Source organism: Brugia malayi (assembly GCF_000002995.4).
Source record: "Brugia malayi strain FR3 genome assembly, contig: Bm_v4_ChrX_scaffold_001, whole genome shotgun sequence".
Lineage (NCBI taxonomy): Eukaryota > Metazoa > Nematoda > Chromadorea > Rhabditida > Onchocercidae > Brugia > Brugia malayi.
The window spans coordinates 5751077-5770141 of NW_025062479.1; the positions used below are offsets into that span (position 1 = coordinate 5751077).

A 19065-nucleotide genomic window follows, 5' to 3' on the forward strand; every position below is an offset into this window, starting at 1 on the left:
TAGCAGCTATCAGACAATTATAACATTTTGTTCTGATACATATATATGCATTATCCGGAATATTATAGTTGCCGTGCCGAGTGCTGTGCAATTCCGTTCTTCTGAAGCACTGATTCATTATATGGGTGGATATTTTTCGAAGGAAATATTGGAAAAGTTAAGGTCTTCCTTCGAAAAAACGGTCTTGGATTTCTTGGGATCTCAGTTTCATTTAAGGGTTTGTAATCCTTCCGAAATGTTTTTTTTGATCGGATAGAAAGATACTTTGAATAAATACTCCTTAACTGACTGGTTGGTACTACTTGACCTGATTTGAGTGGAAAGAAATGAGTCAATATTTGGGCCGGAATTCCTGGTTACGAGTTTGCATAAGCATAATAATGATTATCGCAATATTTGGACTAAGTAAGTGATGCAATATGTTTTTATGGAATTTATTTGTTGTCTGAAGGTCCACATAACTCCAGTCATCGATATATTTGTACATCGAACTGGGCTTTCTTGAATCAGTTCTCTTGAAGCTTTGTTTTTAAAAAGATATACAAAAATGATTATCATAGTTTCAATATTAACTTATTCCATTTCTGGTGCAAATCCTTGGTTTTGAAGATAACGGTGACATTTAGCATTTTTACTTCTTTTGTATATTTCTAGTTATCAAATCCTGGAAGTTTGCTGACAAAAAATATTCTTTTTGGAGTTAATGTCAGTTTTAATCATCTGTTCATTCCTACCACTCGTTTTCACATTATGAACCACATTCTAGAATGATTGATTTTTAATGGAATGGTCTTGAAATCCTGAAATTCGTTACTTGGAAATGATTGCATTAATTATGTTGACTTACGTAGTTACTCTGCCCTTCTAGAAATACAATATTTGTAGAATGACAGTAGCTATGAAAAAAAAAAAATTGTTATTTTAATGAGCGAAGATATTTTTGAAATCCATAACTTCTTGAGGATTTCAGGAGTGTTGTTGTGCTTTGCGACTTGTAACACTCACTACCTGCGTGAATCTTGATTATATTCTATTATGCGTTTTTGTAGTTAAAGAACAAATGCCAATCAAAGTTGAAATGTTTATTTATTGCGTTGGCGGTAATCAAAGTAATGTTTGAACGAACAGAACACACTTCACATTTGCAATATATTATATATCTCTGGTTCTAGTAACTAGAAAATAGGAAGATTTCGATTGCTTATGGAAAGTAAGACATTGAAGAACAGAGAAAACGAAGAGCATTTAAAATATCTTCGAAAGTTTGATAGTGATTTGTTACCAGTTGTAAAATTTTCGCATAACTGATTGATTATATTTGACACAGGAAGTGATATGGAAAGTTTTAAAAAATAATTATAAGCAATAGGATTATTTAATAAAGCTTACATCACAAATTTGAAGTGATGTAGTAGCAGCGAATGATTGCAAATCAACAGATCAAAATGACCTGAGGAGGAAAGAAACAGATGCAGTGGATATGAGCAGTAAAGAAGTGATAGAGGAAAACGCTAACAAGTTGCTTCAGCTGTAGGCTAGACTTTTGGACAGCTGCTGATAGGAAAAGACTAATGCAAATGTGTTTTTCCTCACTTACGTCACTCATCAACTCTTTCATGCATAATAATTAAACATCCGCTGTAATGAGACGTGATACTGTCTTTGTGCAGAACGACGAATTCGATCTTGTAAGTTACTCTTCGATACATTCAGTAATCTTTTCATACCTTTTCGGTTCTGAACTTTTAAATGCCACTTTAGCAGATTTTACACATATGTAAATGTGGATTACTTTTTATTTCAATTTGTTTTTTCTTCCTGTAGTGTTTTGCTACAGTTTCTCAGTACACTTTTTATATATGTCAAAATATGCACCAACTTAATCACCAAGCAGTGCAAATTCTGACATTGCATTTCCGTTGATTCACTGAATAAAATGAGCACTTATTACTAATATTCCATTCTATTAATTTTTTTAATAGGCATTTGAGTAATGATTTATTTACAAGATTTACCTAAAAAGTTTTATGGAAAGGATAAACTGTGTTTTCGCAGGAGCTGTATCATAGTGCTGAAGAATCTGATGAAAGTAACGCTTATAAACTTCATCTTTCAAAACATAGTTTTTTAAAAAACATTTCCAATGCCTTTCAGGAGATGAAATCTTATTTTTCAGACATGTACACTGAGCAAATTTGGTTTAATTCTTGGGAATAAAATTGCTGAAATTGAGTTTAGGTATTCTGCCTACGATACTGTAAAGAAGCTGCTAACTGTTTGCAAACTTTCAAGGCGTGCTATTTGGTTTGTTGATATGATATGTCGTGTCACCCTTCAAATATAAACATTTTTTAGAAGATTAGATGCAATTAGTAGTAAAGATTCTTCAGCACAAATGTTTGAGATTTTTTTATTCAAATCTTAATTGGATTTCCAAAATGCTTTAAACCGACTTCGTCTTTTTGATCATTTCTTTGTCTATAACATAATAATTGGCATCTATTTGTTTGAAAAGACAATAAGGAAAAAAATTTGTGATCCTCGATTTTTTTATTTCTGTAGCCAATGATATGATCATTTATCTTTTTTTTTGGTCATAAGCTAGAAAGCACTTCAGAGGTCAGACTCTGGGAATAGTTCAAATGGTGACGAAATACCGATGGAAATGGATCTTACGGCGGCTGGTCCACCATTATCAGATGATGAGTCAGTCACCGAACAGTCCGGTGCGCAAGCTAAAACGATTATGGTATATTAAATTAGCTTTCAATCATATTTGTCCATTAGAAAGTTACTTTTTGATTGATAAATTCTCAGTTAATGTCGAAGATTACATAATATGGTCAGTTAGATATATTTAATTATTTCGGTCATCATAAATATATCACTGTAGTTTTTGGAAGTTTAGTGTGAAACTTTCTCATACTTTCGAAAGAAAATTAATTATATTACAGTATGCTCGAATGATATTACCTCATGTTGGTCTTGTCGTGTTACTTATTGTATATCTTTTGCTTGGCGCTATAGTGTTTCGTTATCTAGAAGCGCCAAATGAAGTCGAAGTGAGCTACAGTTTATACATTTGGACATGACTGAAAGCAAATAATGTCTCTTATGCTCTGAAATGTTAATACAATAGTGAATGTTTATGCTTAATTTTTGAATGTTTTTAAGTAATAAAACAAGCTCACTTTTCGAAATAACTAAAATACTCTTTTATAATAAAACATTCAGTATGCATATTAACCGTAGAATCGCTTCTATAATTAATCTTCCTTCACTTCTTTTTGTGCAAATTATTTGATTCATTTTTATTTGAACCACAAAAGTGACAAAAATGTTATAGTTAAATGGAGCCAATTATAATTTAATAAGTAGAGCAAAATAACAATCCAAGATATTCAGAACTGAGTAATTCTGCCAAAATTGAATAGAAGATATTAGTTGTTTGTTAAATTTAGTATTCATCACCATCAGCAAATTATGGATGTGAGATCTCATTTTCTACAATATCCTTTCTCTTGCTTTTTCCCTGTTTATGTTTGAAGTTAAGTCACTATTGCTTTTATTAGGACCATTTTTTTTCTCTTTTTTTTTTTTAAAATGGCTTCCAATTTTAAACTGCAGACTCGCGACCGCGAACTGAGGGCAATTTTTGGCTTACGAAAGGATTTCCATGATATGGTTTGGAATTTAACTGTCAGCGGGGATAGTTTTTTTACACGCGAGTCATTGGATTTACTTGGAGAGCAATATTTCGAATCACTGGTACTTGCGATGTTCGAGGCATACCGGAATCAGTTTATCAATGAGAATCATTTACTAAATAAAACGAATGGTGACGCCATGCTATGGACATATGCGAATAGTATTTTTTTCGCCACAACTGTTATTACCACCATTGGTAAAGTTTCTCTGCACTGAACTATTGCACAAAGTGCTTTAAAATAGCATCTATTGGTGAGAGGAAATATTTTCTTCTGTTAAGTCTGAGAATTGCTGATTATCATTGATATTGATAATGTTTATCCAAATTTTGGGAACCTATTAGAAACAAATGTTTTACATTTTAAGGATATGGTAACTTAGTACCAGCAACACAATTTGGTCGTATCGCGTGCATATGTTTCGCTTTGTTTGGTATTCCCCTGCTTTTGGTCACAATAGCAGACATAGGCAAATTTTTGTCCGATTTTTTGAGTTTTCTCTACCGAACCTATCGAACTTTCAAACGCAAGGTTAGGGCTATTCGTATTATAAATAAGCTGATTATGTTAAAAGTAATTTTTTATGAAACATTAATCTTTGGAATTGTAGGTATGTAAACAATCACGACGTATATCACATCATTATCGGGATCGGAGCTCTTCTGCACAGAGTAGTTCTGTATCAACAAAAGCTGGAAGCATGAATCTAAATAGCATCGACAGTGATTCAGAATCGAGTTGTGAGGTATCTTTTTGTTTCTAAAATAGGTGTTAAAAAGACTGATGTCGTAAAGTTCCTTGATTTTATTGATTTTATTCGGCCAGTTCTAAAGAAAAGCACGCTAAAATGAATACCATTGTGGGAAAGGATTAAGGTTCATTTTCGTTCCCACTGTTGTTGAGAAGACAGTGTCAATGTTTGGTCCTCTGTATGTTTTTCTTACCTAATTAATACTCTTTTGGAAAACGAAATGGATAATAAAGATATACCTTTACTGTAAATCAGTACGTTATGTTTGCTAACTGGAATAGGATTATTGAAGTGAAATTCCAGTATGATGTGTAAGAAATTGTTAACCCATATATGTGTTTCTTTTCATGTTGTTCATTTCCTCATTTTCAGGATGAATTACGTATTCCGGTTGTAATGGTACTATTTGTATTAGTTGCTTATACAGCAATAGGTGGCTTACTGTTTCGAGCATGGGAGGGATGGCAATATTTCGATGCCTTCTACTTCTGCTTCATTACGATGGCCACTGTTGGTAAGTTTTTTGTGAAAGAATGAAGGTACAAAATAAGTATGCATATCATTATTCATTTGTTTAAACTAATGGTCATATATTTTAAATAGGTTTCGGTGACATTGTGCCAACTGAGCAAATGTATATGTTTTTTACGATGGCTTATATTATCTTCGGCTTGGCTTTGTGAGTTTCATGCTTGTTTTGCCTTTAAAACCATGAGCAAATGACTATGATTTGTCAGTTAGATACTTTGTGATCGAAATAATAGATTCTTTTATGCAGAAAAAGTTTTATAGCATCTTTCTCTGCAACATTATTTTTAGGGCTACAATGTGCATTGACCTTGCTGGTACTGAATACATCCGAAAAATCCATTACTTAGGCACAAAAATGGAAGGTGCAAAAGGAGCTGTAATGACGTACGTTATTTAGTCGTTTATAATTCTAAATTATTTTGAATATTTTGTGGATTTTGCAGGATATTCACTTCTGTTTGCGTTTTTAAAGTTTTTATAAAAAAAGCTTTTAAAATCTATGCATTCTTTTTATTCCAGAGGTTTGCAAGCTGGTGAACATTTACTGAAACATACTGGTATTGAAGTTATTAGAACAGCTGGTGGTAAACTGGTCCAAGTTCGTGGCGCAGTGCTGAACCAGAAGCAGGCTCGAGAACTGGGTGTCGATTACATATTAACCGATTTGCACTATCAACAGAAGAATATACTCTATGAACCACTGAGCCCAACAGTGCAGCGCTTAGTAAAGAGTAGTAATATCAAAGTAATTTTTGAGCTGTCAGGTGCTCTAGCAAAAAATTTTGCAATCTTTTTCAAGCCTTTTTAATCATTTACTGTTTTCATTTATTCGCAATTCTTCAAAAGTTAAAGTTCAGATACTACCTGGTGACATTACGGAGAAAGATGGATATATTATGCAAAACAAGAGTTATGATAAACCGGGAGGAAAGTATTATCGTATGTTTCATCGACGTAGGAACTGTATTCACCGTCTGTTGGTACCATCAACTAGTGATGTCGCTGCCATTGTACCTATATTATTGAAAGAAACTAATGTTTGATTTGTCTGTTATTCCTACTATTACCTCTGCTTATACTACAAGTAAAATGACATTAGACAATGGAGAGTAAATTCAAGAGTAAACTGTCAAATTTAGATACTGTTGGTGAGATTAGAAAGAACTCAATAATTCAACTACAAAGAAGAGGAATTACAAATCAATAACAATTTTGATTACTTGATGAATGTCTCATCTAACAAGAAATTTTGATGCAGCCGGCATTTCTTTATGTTTCTGTGGCTTTAATGTTTTGTTGAATTGCTTAAGTCAACTGTGCTATAAATTTACCAGGTGACTGCATAAATTGATTGGAATCGAATGACTTGTAAATATAACACCAATAGATATGGTTGCAACTGATTTATTGCTCCAACACGGATAGAATTTTCAACAATGGTTTTCTTGGATTCTCAGCTGCGTTTGTTTAGTAATTTGCTTCCAGAATTTTATAGAATTTAACACTTCGAGAGCATGCTAAAGCCTTCTTTTCTAAAAATATTTGAGCTCTTGTGTTGATTTTAAGAAAGAAAAATTATACTGTCTGTTATATTATCGTGAATCAGTTCATTATGGAAATGTATGATAAACAAAAGATTTTAAAATTTAATGTGGTATCCATGTGCACTGGAAGTCTTTTCTTTTTTTGTCCCAATTCTTACGTCGTCATGTTTAGAAAATGAAAGGAATGAGTTGCATCACAAGTCATTAGACGAAGCAAATACAATTCTTAGTCTTCACTGTACTTCAGTGAAGACTGAAACGTTTTGTCACGTTAAATGTTTCAGTGAAGACTGAAACGTTAAATGTTTTGTCAAAAAGCTTTTTAATACAGCTAATTCTGTGCGTTCAATACAAAGCAGCTATTCACAGTATGACATTAACCGTTTTATCCATAAACAAAAAGCTTCTTAATGATTAATTTCAATAGTTACTTCCTGATTAAAGCAGTTTAGAACAAAGTTGTGTAAATTGTTAGGTCATTGGTCTCCGAATTCATTCAGCCGAAAAATTTTCTTCACACTTGTCCATACTGTTTGATTAAAATACAGATTAGTCTACCGACGTATTTGAAGTTTAAGATATTCCTTTCTCATGTCATCTTCAGCTAACCAATCACTTCGAAGTTGCTAGTTAATTCATATGAAATAAGTAGTGAAGTTAGAATATATATTCTTGATAAAGTTAAACATGTTTTTTCTTTTAATTGATGTGAATATTTATTAAAAAATATCAGATGTTTAGATTTGATGGGCTTCCAGCCGTAAAACTGTGCATAGTATCATTAATGTAGCTCATAAATTAGGTTTGCTACATGAATTAGCTGAAAAAAATCTGATCAATGTCTCCACTTTAAGATAAAATGAATTCTTAATGAGATGAAAATTGTTCCTGACGTCACAATTGGCCGTTTACACGCCACATAAAAAATTTTTGACCGGCTTATGGCATTGATCAAAGTTAGCAAAAATGCATGGAATTTTTAAGTTAATATTCAACATCTACTCTGTTTATGTTGAACTAAAATACATTTATGCATTGAGATATGTTAGAGAACTTCCAATGCATTTTTAAGTATCACTTTAAAAAAAAAAGATTGTCAAAATATAAGAACAATATTTATCATCCCAAGATGCTCTATTACCATTTTCAAATCTCCATTACCAGAAAAATTCTTTCACGTTTATTCACAATAATGTTTTCAGCGAAGCGCTGTTGATTTTTGAAACAAAACGGAATTAATAGACGATTTTGTTCTTGTGATTTCTAGTAGACCGAGTGCTTTATTGACCATTGAGCATTTCCATTGTTCTGAAAATAATAAAAGAAAGAGTTCGATTTATTAAGTGACAACATGGGTCATAATTTGGAAGTCAGAAGCAAGGATAGCGAGTTGGTAGCGAGAATGAGGTTCTTCGCAAAATTTGTGACTATTTCATTACGTACCTAAACTATTCTGAGGATGGCTTCTAAGGGAACCAGTTATTAATTGAAGATTGGACCATGATCTAAATTTATATTTGAATTTGCAGGATTGTGTTTTTCCAAATTACCTTCAATGCTTTAAGAAAGATTTAAAGATATACAAAAAATGCCATTTGTGGTCAGCTCTGCTATAAAACTTTTTATAAATTTACTTATCGCTTTTTTATCATGAATCTGAAAGATATCCACTATTGTACTTCAAATTAATTTTACATAAGAAAATACATGAAATACTTCATGTATGACTTCGTGTATTTCTTTTTTGATTCATTTACCGAACACATTTAAACAACTTTCCAAACACTCCCTTGTCTAGAACTTCTCTCTCTTGGAATTCTTAGAATCTCAATTGCTGACTTCAGATATAAACTTCTAGCCTTGAGTAGCCCTCCTCTACTTTTTATGACACCTCATTGTTTCCGTTTCTTGCATTTAATTGTTTTAATTTCTACAGTTTTAATGTCGTGCAAAAAAAGATTTTCCTTCACAAACTTTTTTTTTTGAAATCGCAAATGTCAATTCAAAAAAAAATTCTTAGAACAAAAACTGAATTTTTCTCAGTTTTCAAGCAAACATTCAAGACAAATTTCTTTACCAAGCCATTAATATATAACAGTGATGATTTGTTTGTATCGTAAAAAAAGTGTGGGCTAAGAAAAAGGAACAATTAAAATAATTTTCTTATATGAAGTTAACCGACATTATCTGTCCACTTCAATTATAATATCACTTCAGCGACGGTAAAATCCTGAGATTCTCTCGATGGAAGTACAGTGTCCGTTTCAGATTACCTTACAACAAGTTAAATTCGACGGATTTACCGATTATTTTTTTGATAAATTTGATGAATACGGCTGCAATTTAGCTATGGTAATCTGTCCTTTTGAAATTTTTAAGATTAAAATTTCAATGTAAGAAAAAAACTCTCCCCATTATAATATTTATTTTTTTCTGATGTAATATTTCTGATTTCTGATGGACGTGGTCATTGTCAAATATTCTCTCATTCATCTTACATAATGTATTAATTGAAATATCAAAAAAACCGACAAGTTAAGGTCTGAACTGACTTAACTTATGCAAAAAATGAAGGGACACAAATGGATGACACAGGTATGCTGTTTTAAGAAAACAAAAATAAAGCAAAGACTATGAAACATTGATTTACAGGTCGATCTGGAAAGTGGCAGACTATGGAATTATTCTGAACTACGAATCTGTACAGAGAACTGTGCTCAACGACTTCAAGAAATTGGTGTTGGTCAGAGAACCCGATGTGCTTTAATCTGCTCAGTGACGGCGCAGGCAATTATTGTATATATAGCATGCGCAATGCTGGATGCGACCGTTATATCCGTGAACCCTAGCTTAACATCAGGTGCGTTTTCATCAACTTTCTGAAATACTTCTGAAGACTGGACATGGTTGGACATAACCGGACATAGACATGCGATTGCGTAACATCCATTTGTCAAGCTCAGGTTCACGGGACATGAAATTTGTCACTTTTACATCCCATACTTGCACGAGCTCACCACAATAGAAGTTGCGTTGAATTCTTAGAGCCCCGCGGTAAGTCAACTCTTATCTGTTGATTAGGAAGCGTTTCTATGATTAAATTTGGAATAAAGGTCATGCATTTGAACTTCATCATGATGTAGAGATGTAATGACATGGCATAGAATCTGAGCAATCCCTCCTGAAGGTTACGGAATGACTACTTCTCGAGGAGTCAAGTGAAAATAAGTTAAAATGAATGGTAACCTATTCTAGAAGAATTCATATGCACAATTATGCTGTAAATTTCCGATTTCTACAGCATATAAGTTGTTTTTTATCTTCAGGAGAAATATGGGCTCAACTGGAGAAGAGTCAAGTAGTGTACTGTTTCACCAAAGAAAACAAATTGTTAAAATTAAAAAACGTGAGACGTACTGGGGCTGTTCGCAGTGGCAGACGTATTTTAGTTAGCATGTTTCATTAAATTTTCAAAAAAGAAAACTTAAAATTGAGTTTATATTAAATTGACTTAAAGAAAGAACGACCAAATTTTTAAAAAAGAATAAACAATAAAAAATCCTAAATTAGACTATGCAACAACAATCATTATTTTGTTGCTCTTAACCATCCTTGAACATCTCAATTTTACTTTAACTAATTATTTTGAAGAAGATTGATTTCAGCATTTATCAAATGTAAACAATATTGTAACATTAATGGTTGCGAATTATTTTTCGGATCTTATTATTGTTTCTGGTATTGTTATCTCATTAGTCAAATTTTATGTAAGATAGTAGTCTGATTCTTGTTTTTTTCTCTCAACCCTCTCCCCCCTCCCCCTTTCCCGATCCTTTTATAAAAAACTTTATTTTGGAAAATATTGATTAAGTTACTACAGAAGATTATTCTTTTTAGTCAGTTCGATTGTTAGATGAAATTTTTGGCAGTGCAAAGTTGTCTATAAAGTAAGTGTTTCCTGGCTCAACTGAATCTGATGAGACTTGTTTAATCATTACTACAAGCAAGCTGGCCCAAAGATACCAATTACACCTCCATTTTCAGCCTAAGTAGATTTAGTTTAATAGATTTCATTTTAAGTAAATTGTATTGCAGTCATGAGAGTTTGGTACCATCAGGCCAAACTCAAACTAAACTGAAATTAAAGAATAAACGACAACTGCACGAAGTATTCCGCACCGTGAGTTTCGATTTCAACTCGTAATGTTTTTTTTTTTTTTTTTTTTTTTTTTTTATATAACAGTCTAACTGATTTGTTCATTGCAGGAATCAGAAGCCTGATAATAATTTTTGAATCTTTTGGATATGTTATCACTTCCATCATCAATTCGTTAAATCTAGGATTTATCACTAAGCGAAAGAAGTGATCAGGATGAAGGGCAGATCACAGACTCAGAACCAAATTCAGTTCTGGCAGCATCATTCCAAAAAACAGCTATTCATCTTACAAAAACAGCAAAATTTCCAAGACCAACTGAAGTATCACGTCATTCCCTACTTCATAACCTCCAACAACTGAGTTGTCCCATCTTTGGACCACCATCAGTTGATGACAAATGCCTGCTTGGTTTGCTTTTCACAAATTTATAACCGTTTCATATGGAATTCTGATTCTGTTTTTTAGCACTTATTAGACTTAATCCGCTCTTATTTGATTCCCAGTTTTATTCTTTATTTATTACTGATGATTTCTTTCTACCATTTTTTTTCTACTTTTTTTTTCACTTTTTACTTTTTTATTGCTTTTTTTCTTTTATTGATGCTCTAGTTTAGAGAACATTCGTACTTTCAGCTGAGAGCTGCCAAATTATATAGCAGAGTAGTAAAAAAAAAAACTTAGTTGTTAGTGAAAGTGGTGAAATTCATCAAGTATATCTGAATTTCAACAAAGGACTTAAGTTGCATTAGTTTCCCACAGCTCGACATCAAATGTATCTTTTATCGAGAGTTTTTTTTAGCAACAAATATCCATCATATCTTTGGGCTTGTAACCGCTTTCTTAGCATTAAAAAATGGCGCACAATTGATTGTAACACCTGAACAGAACCCACGTCAAGTGATTGACATAATCAAAAAATGGAAAGTAAGGCCTTTTCATATCTCAACAAAATGTCTAGCAGCATTCAGTTTGTGGATGTTGCACTTCTTTTGCATCATAAATATTTTTTACTGTATGTAAGAATGATCCCGACCAGCAGTTAGTTTATCATGATTTTTACACAGATAAGGAAATGCTTGGAATTCAAATATCTAGAATCTAAGTCTTTGAATAAATTAAAGGTAACAGTGGCTTATGTCATCCCAATTTTCATACATCAATGTTCGAAGGATATTAGCTTAGAAAAAGATGGCTTAGAATCACTAAAAAGCATTGTTACAAGTGGTGCACCAATTGGTGAGGCAACTATGCAGTTATGCAAAAAACGGCTGAAGCTGCAAGATCTCCGACAAGGTTGATATTAATATCCATTTCAAAATAAGAGATATTTTGTCTTACTTCCTGTAATTTATTAGCAACAAAAATGGACTACTTTATGTTTCCACAATTATCAGTATCTCCACCCGAAAATTAAGATTTCACCATTCTAATTAAATCCAAGAGCCACCAGAATATTGCCCGTAGTACTATCAACAGTAAAAGCTAAGGTGATAAAATGGATGTTCGGATCAGACTTTTAAAATTTGCTGATTCATTATTTGTAACAGATTCTAGCTGCTACTTATTTCTTTTAAATCACACAAATCTGGTTTAAATATAATTAATGCATAAATTCCACTGCAAATGTTCAGCATATTCAATAACAAAAGCTGGTGGAATTTGTTCTCTTGCACCCTACGGTCAAGAAACATTGAAAAGTGTTGGTATACCAATGCCTGGACTACGTTTTAAGGTTTGTTTATTGAAAGCAATAAATAATCCTCACTAGAAATCTCCCAAACTATTCAAAATACAGGTGATGGATTTCGGAATGAAAGAAACTTGTATGCCGAGACAACTTGGCCAAATTCTTATCCATCATTCACATATAGAAACACCAGCGCACAAAAATCCAGAACAACTTAACGCGGCCTTTGTATCAGAGTTCTTCAAGACAGGTACAGTAATGTGGATTCTTTGTAAAATTAGTCGAACTTGGATAGGTATGTTCCACTTACATTTCTTTAGACTCATGATGTACAAATAATCATTAATGCTGTAGTAATGACCAATTTCTATAGGTGATGCAGGTTACTACGACGAAATGGGATATATTTTTGTAGTAAACAAAATGAAAGACATTATCAGATGCAAGGATTTGTTGGTATGTCTCTTTAGTCATTCTTGTTAATTACTGCAGAATTTAACTTGAACTATTAACTCACAGCAGCATTGGAAAACAGTCACCGAAATTTTTATTGGAAAAAAGTACTTTGCACTATTAAATCATATCAGGATAAAGTATTGGCGATAGAGTAATATAACAAGATATTTAATTAATTAATCAATCAGTTGAAGTAACATTCATCTGCTACTTATTTATATTTGGTGCAGTTTACAGAAATCCACTTTCGAAAATAACTAAGAATTAACTGCGCGAATAGGAATAAAAAAAATAAATTGACTTTGAAAAAGACCAAGCTGCTATTTAGCTATGGCCATCAGAAGTGGAGAGCGCCTTACATGACCATCCCGGTATTGATGACTGTACAGTTGTGGGGAAGTGGGAATATTTATCTGGGACGGTAGTACCGACTGCCTTCGTTGTCAGAAACGAACTTCATCAGCAACTGACACGGAACGAACTCATACGTTATGTAACCAGTAAACTTTTACCTTTCACAATTCGCAAAATAACTGAATGTTTGAAAATTTGACAAATTAGAGCGTAACATCAAAATATTAGAACTAGATTTTAAAATCGAATTTAAGATCCAAATTTAATTAAGTCCAAATTTTCAGTCCATCGAACAAATCTCTTTTCTTTGCTATAGGATTTACCTAATGTCATTTTCAAGATAAGGTACCAAATTTCGGAAAACTTCATGGTATTATCCATTTCGTTCCTGAAATTCCTCGTGGAGTTTGCGGTAAAATTCTTCGTCCTCAACTGGATCAAATATGGAATCACGTGGGTGCAAATTGTCGCAATGTACCAAATAGTTTGAATGACAACAGTAACAAAAAAGTGGTAACAACGAAGCTAAATAGGACGTTGAACATAGCTAATAATCAGTCAGCAACACTTGTTGTAGCGCAGAAAGCAGCTATCAGAAAAGCTGTGAACGTCCCAAAAATAATCTGTTCATAAGCCTAATAACACACCAAAATAACGACAAGGAAAATGTGGAGCGATTTTCCCTTGACGGGTATTTTTATCCTTTTCCAAGAATAGAATCTTTTTAAATGAGTTTTTGAACAAAATAAACAATAAACAGGCGTATATGAATGAGCTTACTATACTTTCAATTCCACTTTATATAGAAACTTCGCAGTGAAGCAACAAAACTCAACAACGAACAGTAGTATTTTCTTTTCCTGACTTTTCTTATTTTCTCCATCAAATCCTTTGTCTCTCCCTTCTCATGCTCTTTCTGATTCATCTTCTTCTGTCTACTACAAATCTGGCTGACTGCCTTTTACGTTCTAGACATGGTCTGAATAAAAACATGTCACCAAGATGAGAAAATTGATAGCCATAGCAATGACCATTCAACTATAGAATCTACATACAACACTACAAAATCTGGACAAAGTCTAGTTAACTGAGAAAAATTCCCGAACTCTTTGTAAACCGCATTTGAAACACCTCTTAGACGTCCCTGATTTAACGCTATCCAAGTCACAGAGCTTCTTTCAGTAATATTCACTAATATAACTGCACGACAAGCTCCCTATCCTATGAGCTTTTTTTTTGTCATACTTCAATTGCAATTTCAAACTCTAATTTTAATATTCACCGCAGTGCTCCAATATTACGAGTAATTCAACATTTCCAAATGTATAAAATATTAAAACTAGCAATCGCTCAAGAATTCAATTACGAGATATTATTCGTTAAAATGATTAAACTCGTGAGTCTAATTACGAAGTGGTAATCAGAACAATGTAGTAAAATGCCTTTGTATAAAAACTGTTTTTTAGCTTCACTTTCTACATCAAAAAAGACTGATATTTTAGCAGAACCATATCATAAAAATATCATAAGCTCCAGCTGTTGTAAGATTAAGATCAGTTATATATATTACAAAGTAATTGTACAAAGCGAGTTAGTAGAAAAGAAACAAGCAGCACAACCCGAGTTCCCGTTGTATAAAAGCATCACTTTGCAATACATTCCTTTCTACTAATCACCATTTTCGACTGAAAACAATTATTGCAAAAGCATGATTAACAATATTTCGATGTCATTGGGTATTCTTGAAATGCACATTAGATCCGATATAAGAAAAGTCTGTGTGAGTAAAAATTTTGCTACAAAATGTTAAGCGATTGTAAGGTCTTCGTCATTGCAACAGTTCAACCTATAATTATGACGATAAAACGAATAAGGAAAACGATAGACAAACGGTTCCAGAGGAAATATGTACACCCCGAGAAAACTTGAATGAATAAGTTATATCAATCAATTTAAGCTATAAAAATACAAACGATAGTCGTTGAAGTTAGCGGTAAATAACAGGACAGGTGCAGGACTAACAGTTAAGAACAATATCATAAATCAGTACTGAAGGGAAAGTTTTAATGTGCGAATTTCTGAGTGGACAGTGCTTTATTAAGAACAAAGTAGCAGCAACTGGTAAACTTGGTTATTCCCCGGGAGACTTCGCAACCTAGACAGTAAATTATTATCAAAATAACAATTACAGTAGCTTAAGTAACAGTCATACCTGGACACAGATTTTACCACCATCTTCGATATGCAACGCTTGAAGCATTTGACTTGGGAAACGCAACTCATCCGGGAATGGATTACCACTGTTAATGTAAAACAGGCGCATACGTCTCACAGGAATTCTTGTTAATTTTTCAAGCATATGCATCAGACAAGAGACTGTTTGCGTTAAGCGTATCTTCAGATTTGCATTGTATCTCAAAATAAATTTTCTTTTTGAAACGGAATTCTAAAAAATTAAAAAAGGCTTCCTTAGAAATTTCTGAGAATAGGTAATTGTGTAGAAAAATCAAGCAAAAATTGATTACCCAGTTTCCTCACATATTACGGCAACAACAGCATATTTTTTCGGAGTCATATCAACTTTACAAAGCTGTTCCACATGTCCATGCCGCTCAATTAATCTAGCAAATATTTTCGGTTTAGTTTCATGGACATCATAATACCTAAAAGAACAAGATACTAAATGACATATAAAATATCAGTTCTTCACAGCTCATTTCAGCACTGTTTCAGAAAGTGTTATATCAAAATAAAGTGATACAAAATATCCCAAGCATGTAAAATACTTTCTCTCAGAGATTTGTCTACATGATGATCATAAACAACGACAAAATCTATATGAGATGAAAAAGGAGAGAATAAAGATGCAAGATTAACCAAGCTTAATTTCACATTTCAAACGTTTATGCGAAGCACATATGCAAAACAAATAGATAAGCGTCACTGCAGTGCATTCAACTGGAGAAAATTGTAATGAAAAAACTTAACAGCATTACAATATAATGGGAGAAGGAAATAACCTTATGAGGAATCTTTCGGATTGTTCTCGCAACTCAGCCGATATAACTGATCCATTTAGAATTTTCAGTTGAGGAATGCGTCCAACGACCAGATGGAAATGCTCATCATTTGTATACTCTTCCCATAAAGGAATAGCGATGATCCGCAAATCTTGTAAAGTAGTTATATTTGATAAATGTTCAATGGAACTCCAGTTATCGATCAGACATTTGTTTAAACTCAATCGACGAATACCATTCAAACAATTCAGATCACCTAAAAAAAATATAGATACATGCAGATACTAATGCAACGTCTGATTCACACTATCGTCATTTAGGGGAAATACAGAAAAAGAGCTTTTTTTTCTTGTTTTTTTGTGTTTTTTTTTTCTTTTTTCTTCTTTGTTAAGCGAACTAAGCTGACTAATTAACTTAGAGGCGTTGCAATTCCACCTTTCCGAGGCTTGGCATAAGATCTTACATGTTAAAGACCTTTTTGAACCTACCGAAGACATGAGAATGATATGATACGAGAAACGATAAATGAGAATCAGCGCTCTATAAGCACATTTATCTTCATACAAGCTTAACGCCACTGAAGAAGAAAAAAACTTACAAGTACCTACTTTCAATTTACATGATATTGAGCGAATAGGATTTTCACATAGAGATAATGACGTCAAATTTGGAAAGAACCTCCATAAAGAAGTGACTGCTTCCCAGTGCTCGATATCACATTTGCTCACATGCAAAGACTCTAATGATTTAGACATGACTTCATCGCTAACATCAAAATGATTTTCAAGATTTCTGAAAAAATCTGTTGCATTCCATTAAATTCTAAAAACTGCGTGCCAGTAAGAATGCTATATAGAAATCTGCAAAATTAAAATGACAAGATACCTGTTTTCTGACAAGTGTAATTCCTTCAATTTCGGCATTTTGTTTAACAATTTTCGCACTGTTGACATCTGCAGATCTGTCCCATTTAATATAAACAACTCCAAATTCACGGCAAGAGGAAGATGTAATACTGCCAAAGATGACTGTAGTGGATTGTATCCCAAATTTAATATCTCCAGTCTAGGTAAAGAAAAAATGGCAGTGATTTCTTCCCACGATGAGAGCCTGTTCCAAGCCAAATCTACCTTAAAAATACAGTTGAACAGCAAGGGTTAAAATTCTACATGGATTCTGGAGCTATTTCCAATGAGTTGAATTGTATACCTCACGAGCATATCTGCAGATTGACATGAACTGACACTTATCACCAATTCGATTAATATATTTGTGATTGAGTACAAGCAGCACAAGAGTATGCTCACTAGCCAGCTTACATGGACTTGTACCTGTCTAAATTTGAAGCGCAAACATTCTATTTATGAATTTTATATGACCACGAGTCCAGTAACATGAGTATTCAAAAATTCAAAGTAGAATTACTAAACTGGTGAATTTAACTAACCAGTTTATTAGACTTTTCCTATAACCAAAAGTTAATGTAATTAAATTAGAATATTTCTACTTTGCAATACTAACCATAGACTTCAGCATGATAATTGATTCATCGATGTCCACATTACATAAGTATTTCTTTTCCAGTTCTTCAATAAGGGACGTCGAGCTGCATTCTTCATCCTAGAAATGGTATGAATCATTGGAAACGGTAGCATATTCAATATTTAAACAACTTAATACATCTTTGTGGAACTATAAAAGATGAATATTATACAGTGCAAAGGATTATCAACTCAAGGAAGAAAAAAGTTTCTATTGAACGTAAAAAAGATCATCACAGAACTGTACCTTGTAAATGCAAGACTAAAAGTGATGTCCAATTTGCGTCCACGTCCTTTGGTAAATAGTCACAAAACTGCCGTACGACAGTTCTATTTTATTCATCTGTTGATTAAGCTGCTGGAGATGAAAGATGAAGTCAAGAAATCATCTCCCCACTAAACTTCTCAAAATTTGCTCAGAAAAAGATGACAATGGACAGACAGTCTATCCCTCATCTTTCACTTTCTGAAATGTAAGCAATTGTGATACGCTCAGACACATTGGAAGTTTCATACAAATTTCTAGGATGAAAACCGTATATGCTTTTAAGTATTTTTAATTAGGAGATCGATAAAGTAGATTCACGAAACGCTGTTTCAATGTTAATACATATAAATGGAGTTAACGACGATATGCGACCTCATCAGAGTTTCCAATGCTATATTCATTGCGATCCCTGCCGGCAATATAAGCATTTTTACCAGAACCTTTGTCACTCTGCGCTTGTATTCTACCTGCATATTTACCATCAATTCCTTCATCGAACATTTCCTAGCCAGTCTTATACTGAAAAACGTGAACGACTATCAGGCATGATATAAGCATTCAGGCACTTTCTCAGTTCTTCCTCTGCTCCCCTCACTACCTCATACTTTGCCTGCTCTTACAACTCCTATACAGCAGATATAGTGGGTAAAGTGAGAAGGAAAATAAATATAGATAGCCACATCCCAAACGTACCACATGCAATGAACGCAATGAAAGAATGGTGGGGATGAAGAGGGTCCAGATGGAGGAGATGACAGAGCAGTTTGCATCATCATTCTCTTTTGTAAATGATAAGGAGTATACACCTGAATCTGTTAGAAGCCTGCTCTAGTAAGCCCGCAATGTCTTCCTGTGTACGGATCATATGGAGGTGGGGATTTTACGAAGTAGCAGTATTTAGTCACTTAAGCAGACTCGTTCATTCATTCCTTCGGTCAGAGAACACTGACGACTTTCGATCCTAACACTTAAACAGTAACCTTCGCTTGACATCGCAGTTGTTATCTGTCTTCTGGTATTTCTTCCAACCATTACTTCTTTCAGAAT

At 33.3% G+C, this 19065-nt stretch overlaps 3 protein-coding genes across 6 annotated transcripts; 2 read left to right on the forward strand and 1 right to left on the reverse strand.

Moving 5' to 3' along the window:
* Window positions 1-1643: 1643 nt before the first annotated feature.
* Window positions 1644-6032, forward strand: Bma-twk-28 (Uncharacterized protein; the record flags this gene model as incomplete). 4 transcript variants are annotated; one of them, XM_043073750.1, is made up of 12 exons in its annotated part: window positions 1644-1688; window positions 2239-2304; window positions 2618-2749; window positions 2955-3062; window positions 3628-3904; window positions 4075-4238; window positions 4318-4452; window positions 4831-4972; window positions 5062-5137; window positions 5278-5373; window positions 5509-5734; window positions 5847-6032. In XM_043073750.1, the coding sequence occupies 12 exons, from the start codon at window positions 1644-1646 to the stop codon at window positions 6030-6032; spliced, it is 1653 nt and encodes a 550-aa protein (XP_042929684.1). The 4 variants fall into 4 exon arrangements, with proteins under 4 accessions (XP_042929684.1, XP_042929685.1, XP_042929682.1 ...); XM_043073751.1 differs by lacking the exon at window positions 2955-3062; XM_043073748.1 differs by lacking the exon at window positions 2239-2304.
* A 2745-nt stretch (window positions 6033-8777) lies between these two features.
* Window positions 8778-13822, forward strand: Bma-mec-18 (Uncharacterized protein; the record flags this gene model as incomplete). Its single annotated transcript, XM_043073752.1, has 13 exons — window positions 8778-8885; window positions 9186-9393; window positions 9860-9981; window positions 10431-10480; window positions 10629-10713; window positions 10875-11100; window positions 11492-11616; window positions 11814-11985; window positions 12324-12424; window positions 12488-12674; window positions 12753-12835; window positions 13164-13335; window positions 13530-13822. The coding sequence occupies 13 exons, from the start codon at window positions 8778-8780 to the stop codon at window positions 13820-13822; spliced, it is 1932 nt and encodes a 643-aa protein (XP_042929686.1).
* Window positions 13823-14832: 1010 nt separating this feature from the next.
* On the reverse strand, window positions 14833-18519 carry Bma-coel-1 (Uncharacterized protein; the record flags this gene model as incomplete). The annotated part of the gene is made up of 9 exons (XM_043073753.1): window positions 14833-14874; window positions 15402-15603; window positions 15715-15852; window positions 16210-16465; window positions 16808-17001; window positions 17095-17339; window positions 17419-17544; window positions 17731-17829; window positions 18391-18519. 9 exons carry the CDS (start codon window positions 18517-18519, stop codon window positions 14833-14835), a joined length of 1431 nt encoding a protein of 476 aa, XP_042929687.1.
* Between the last annotated feature and the right edge of the window lie 546 nt (window positions 18520-19065).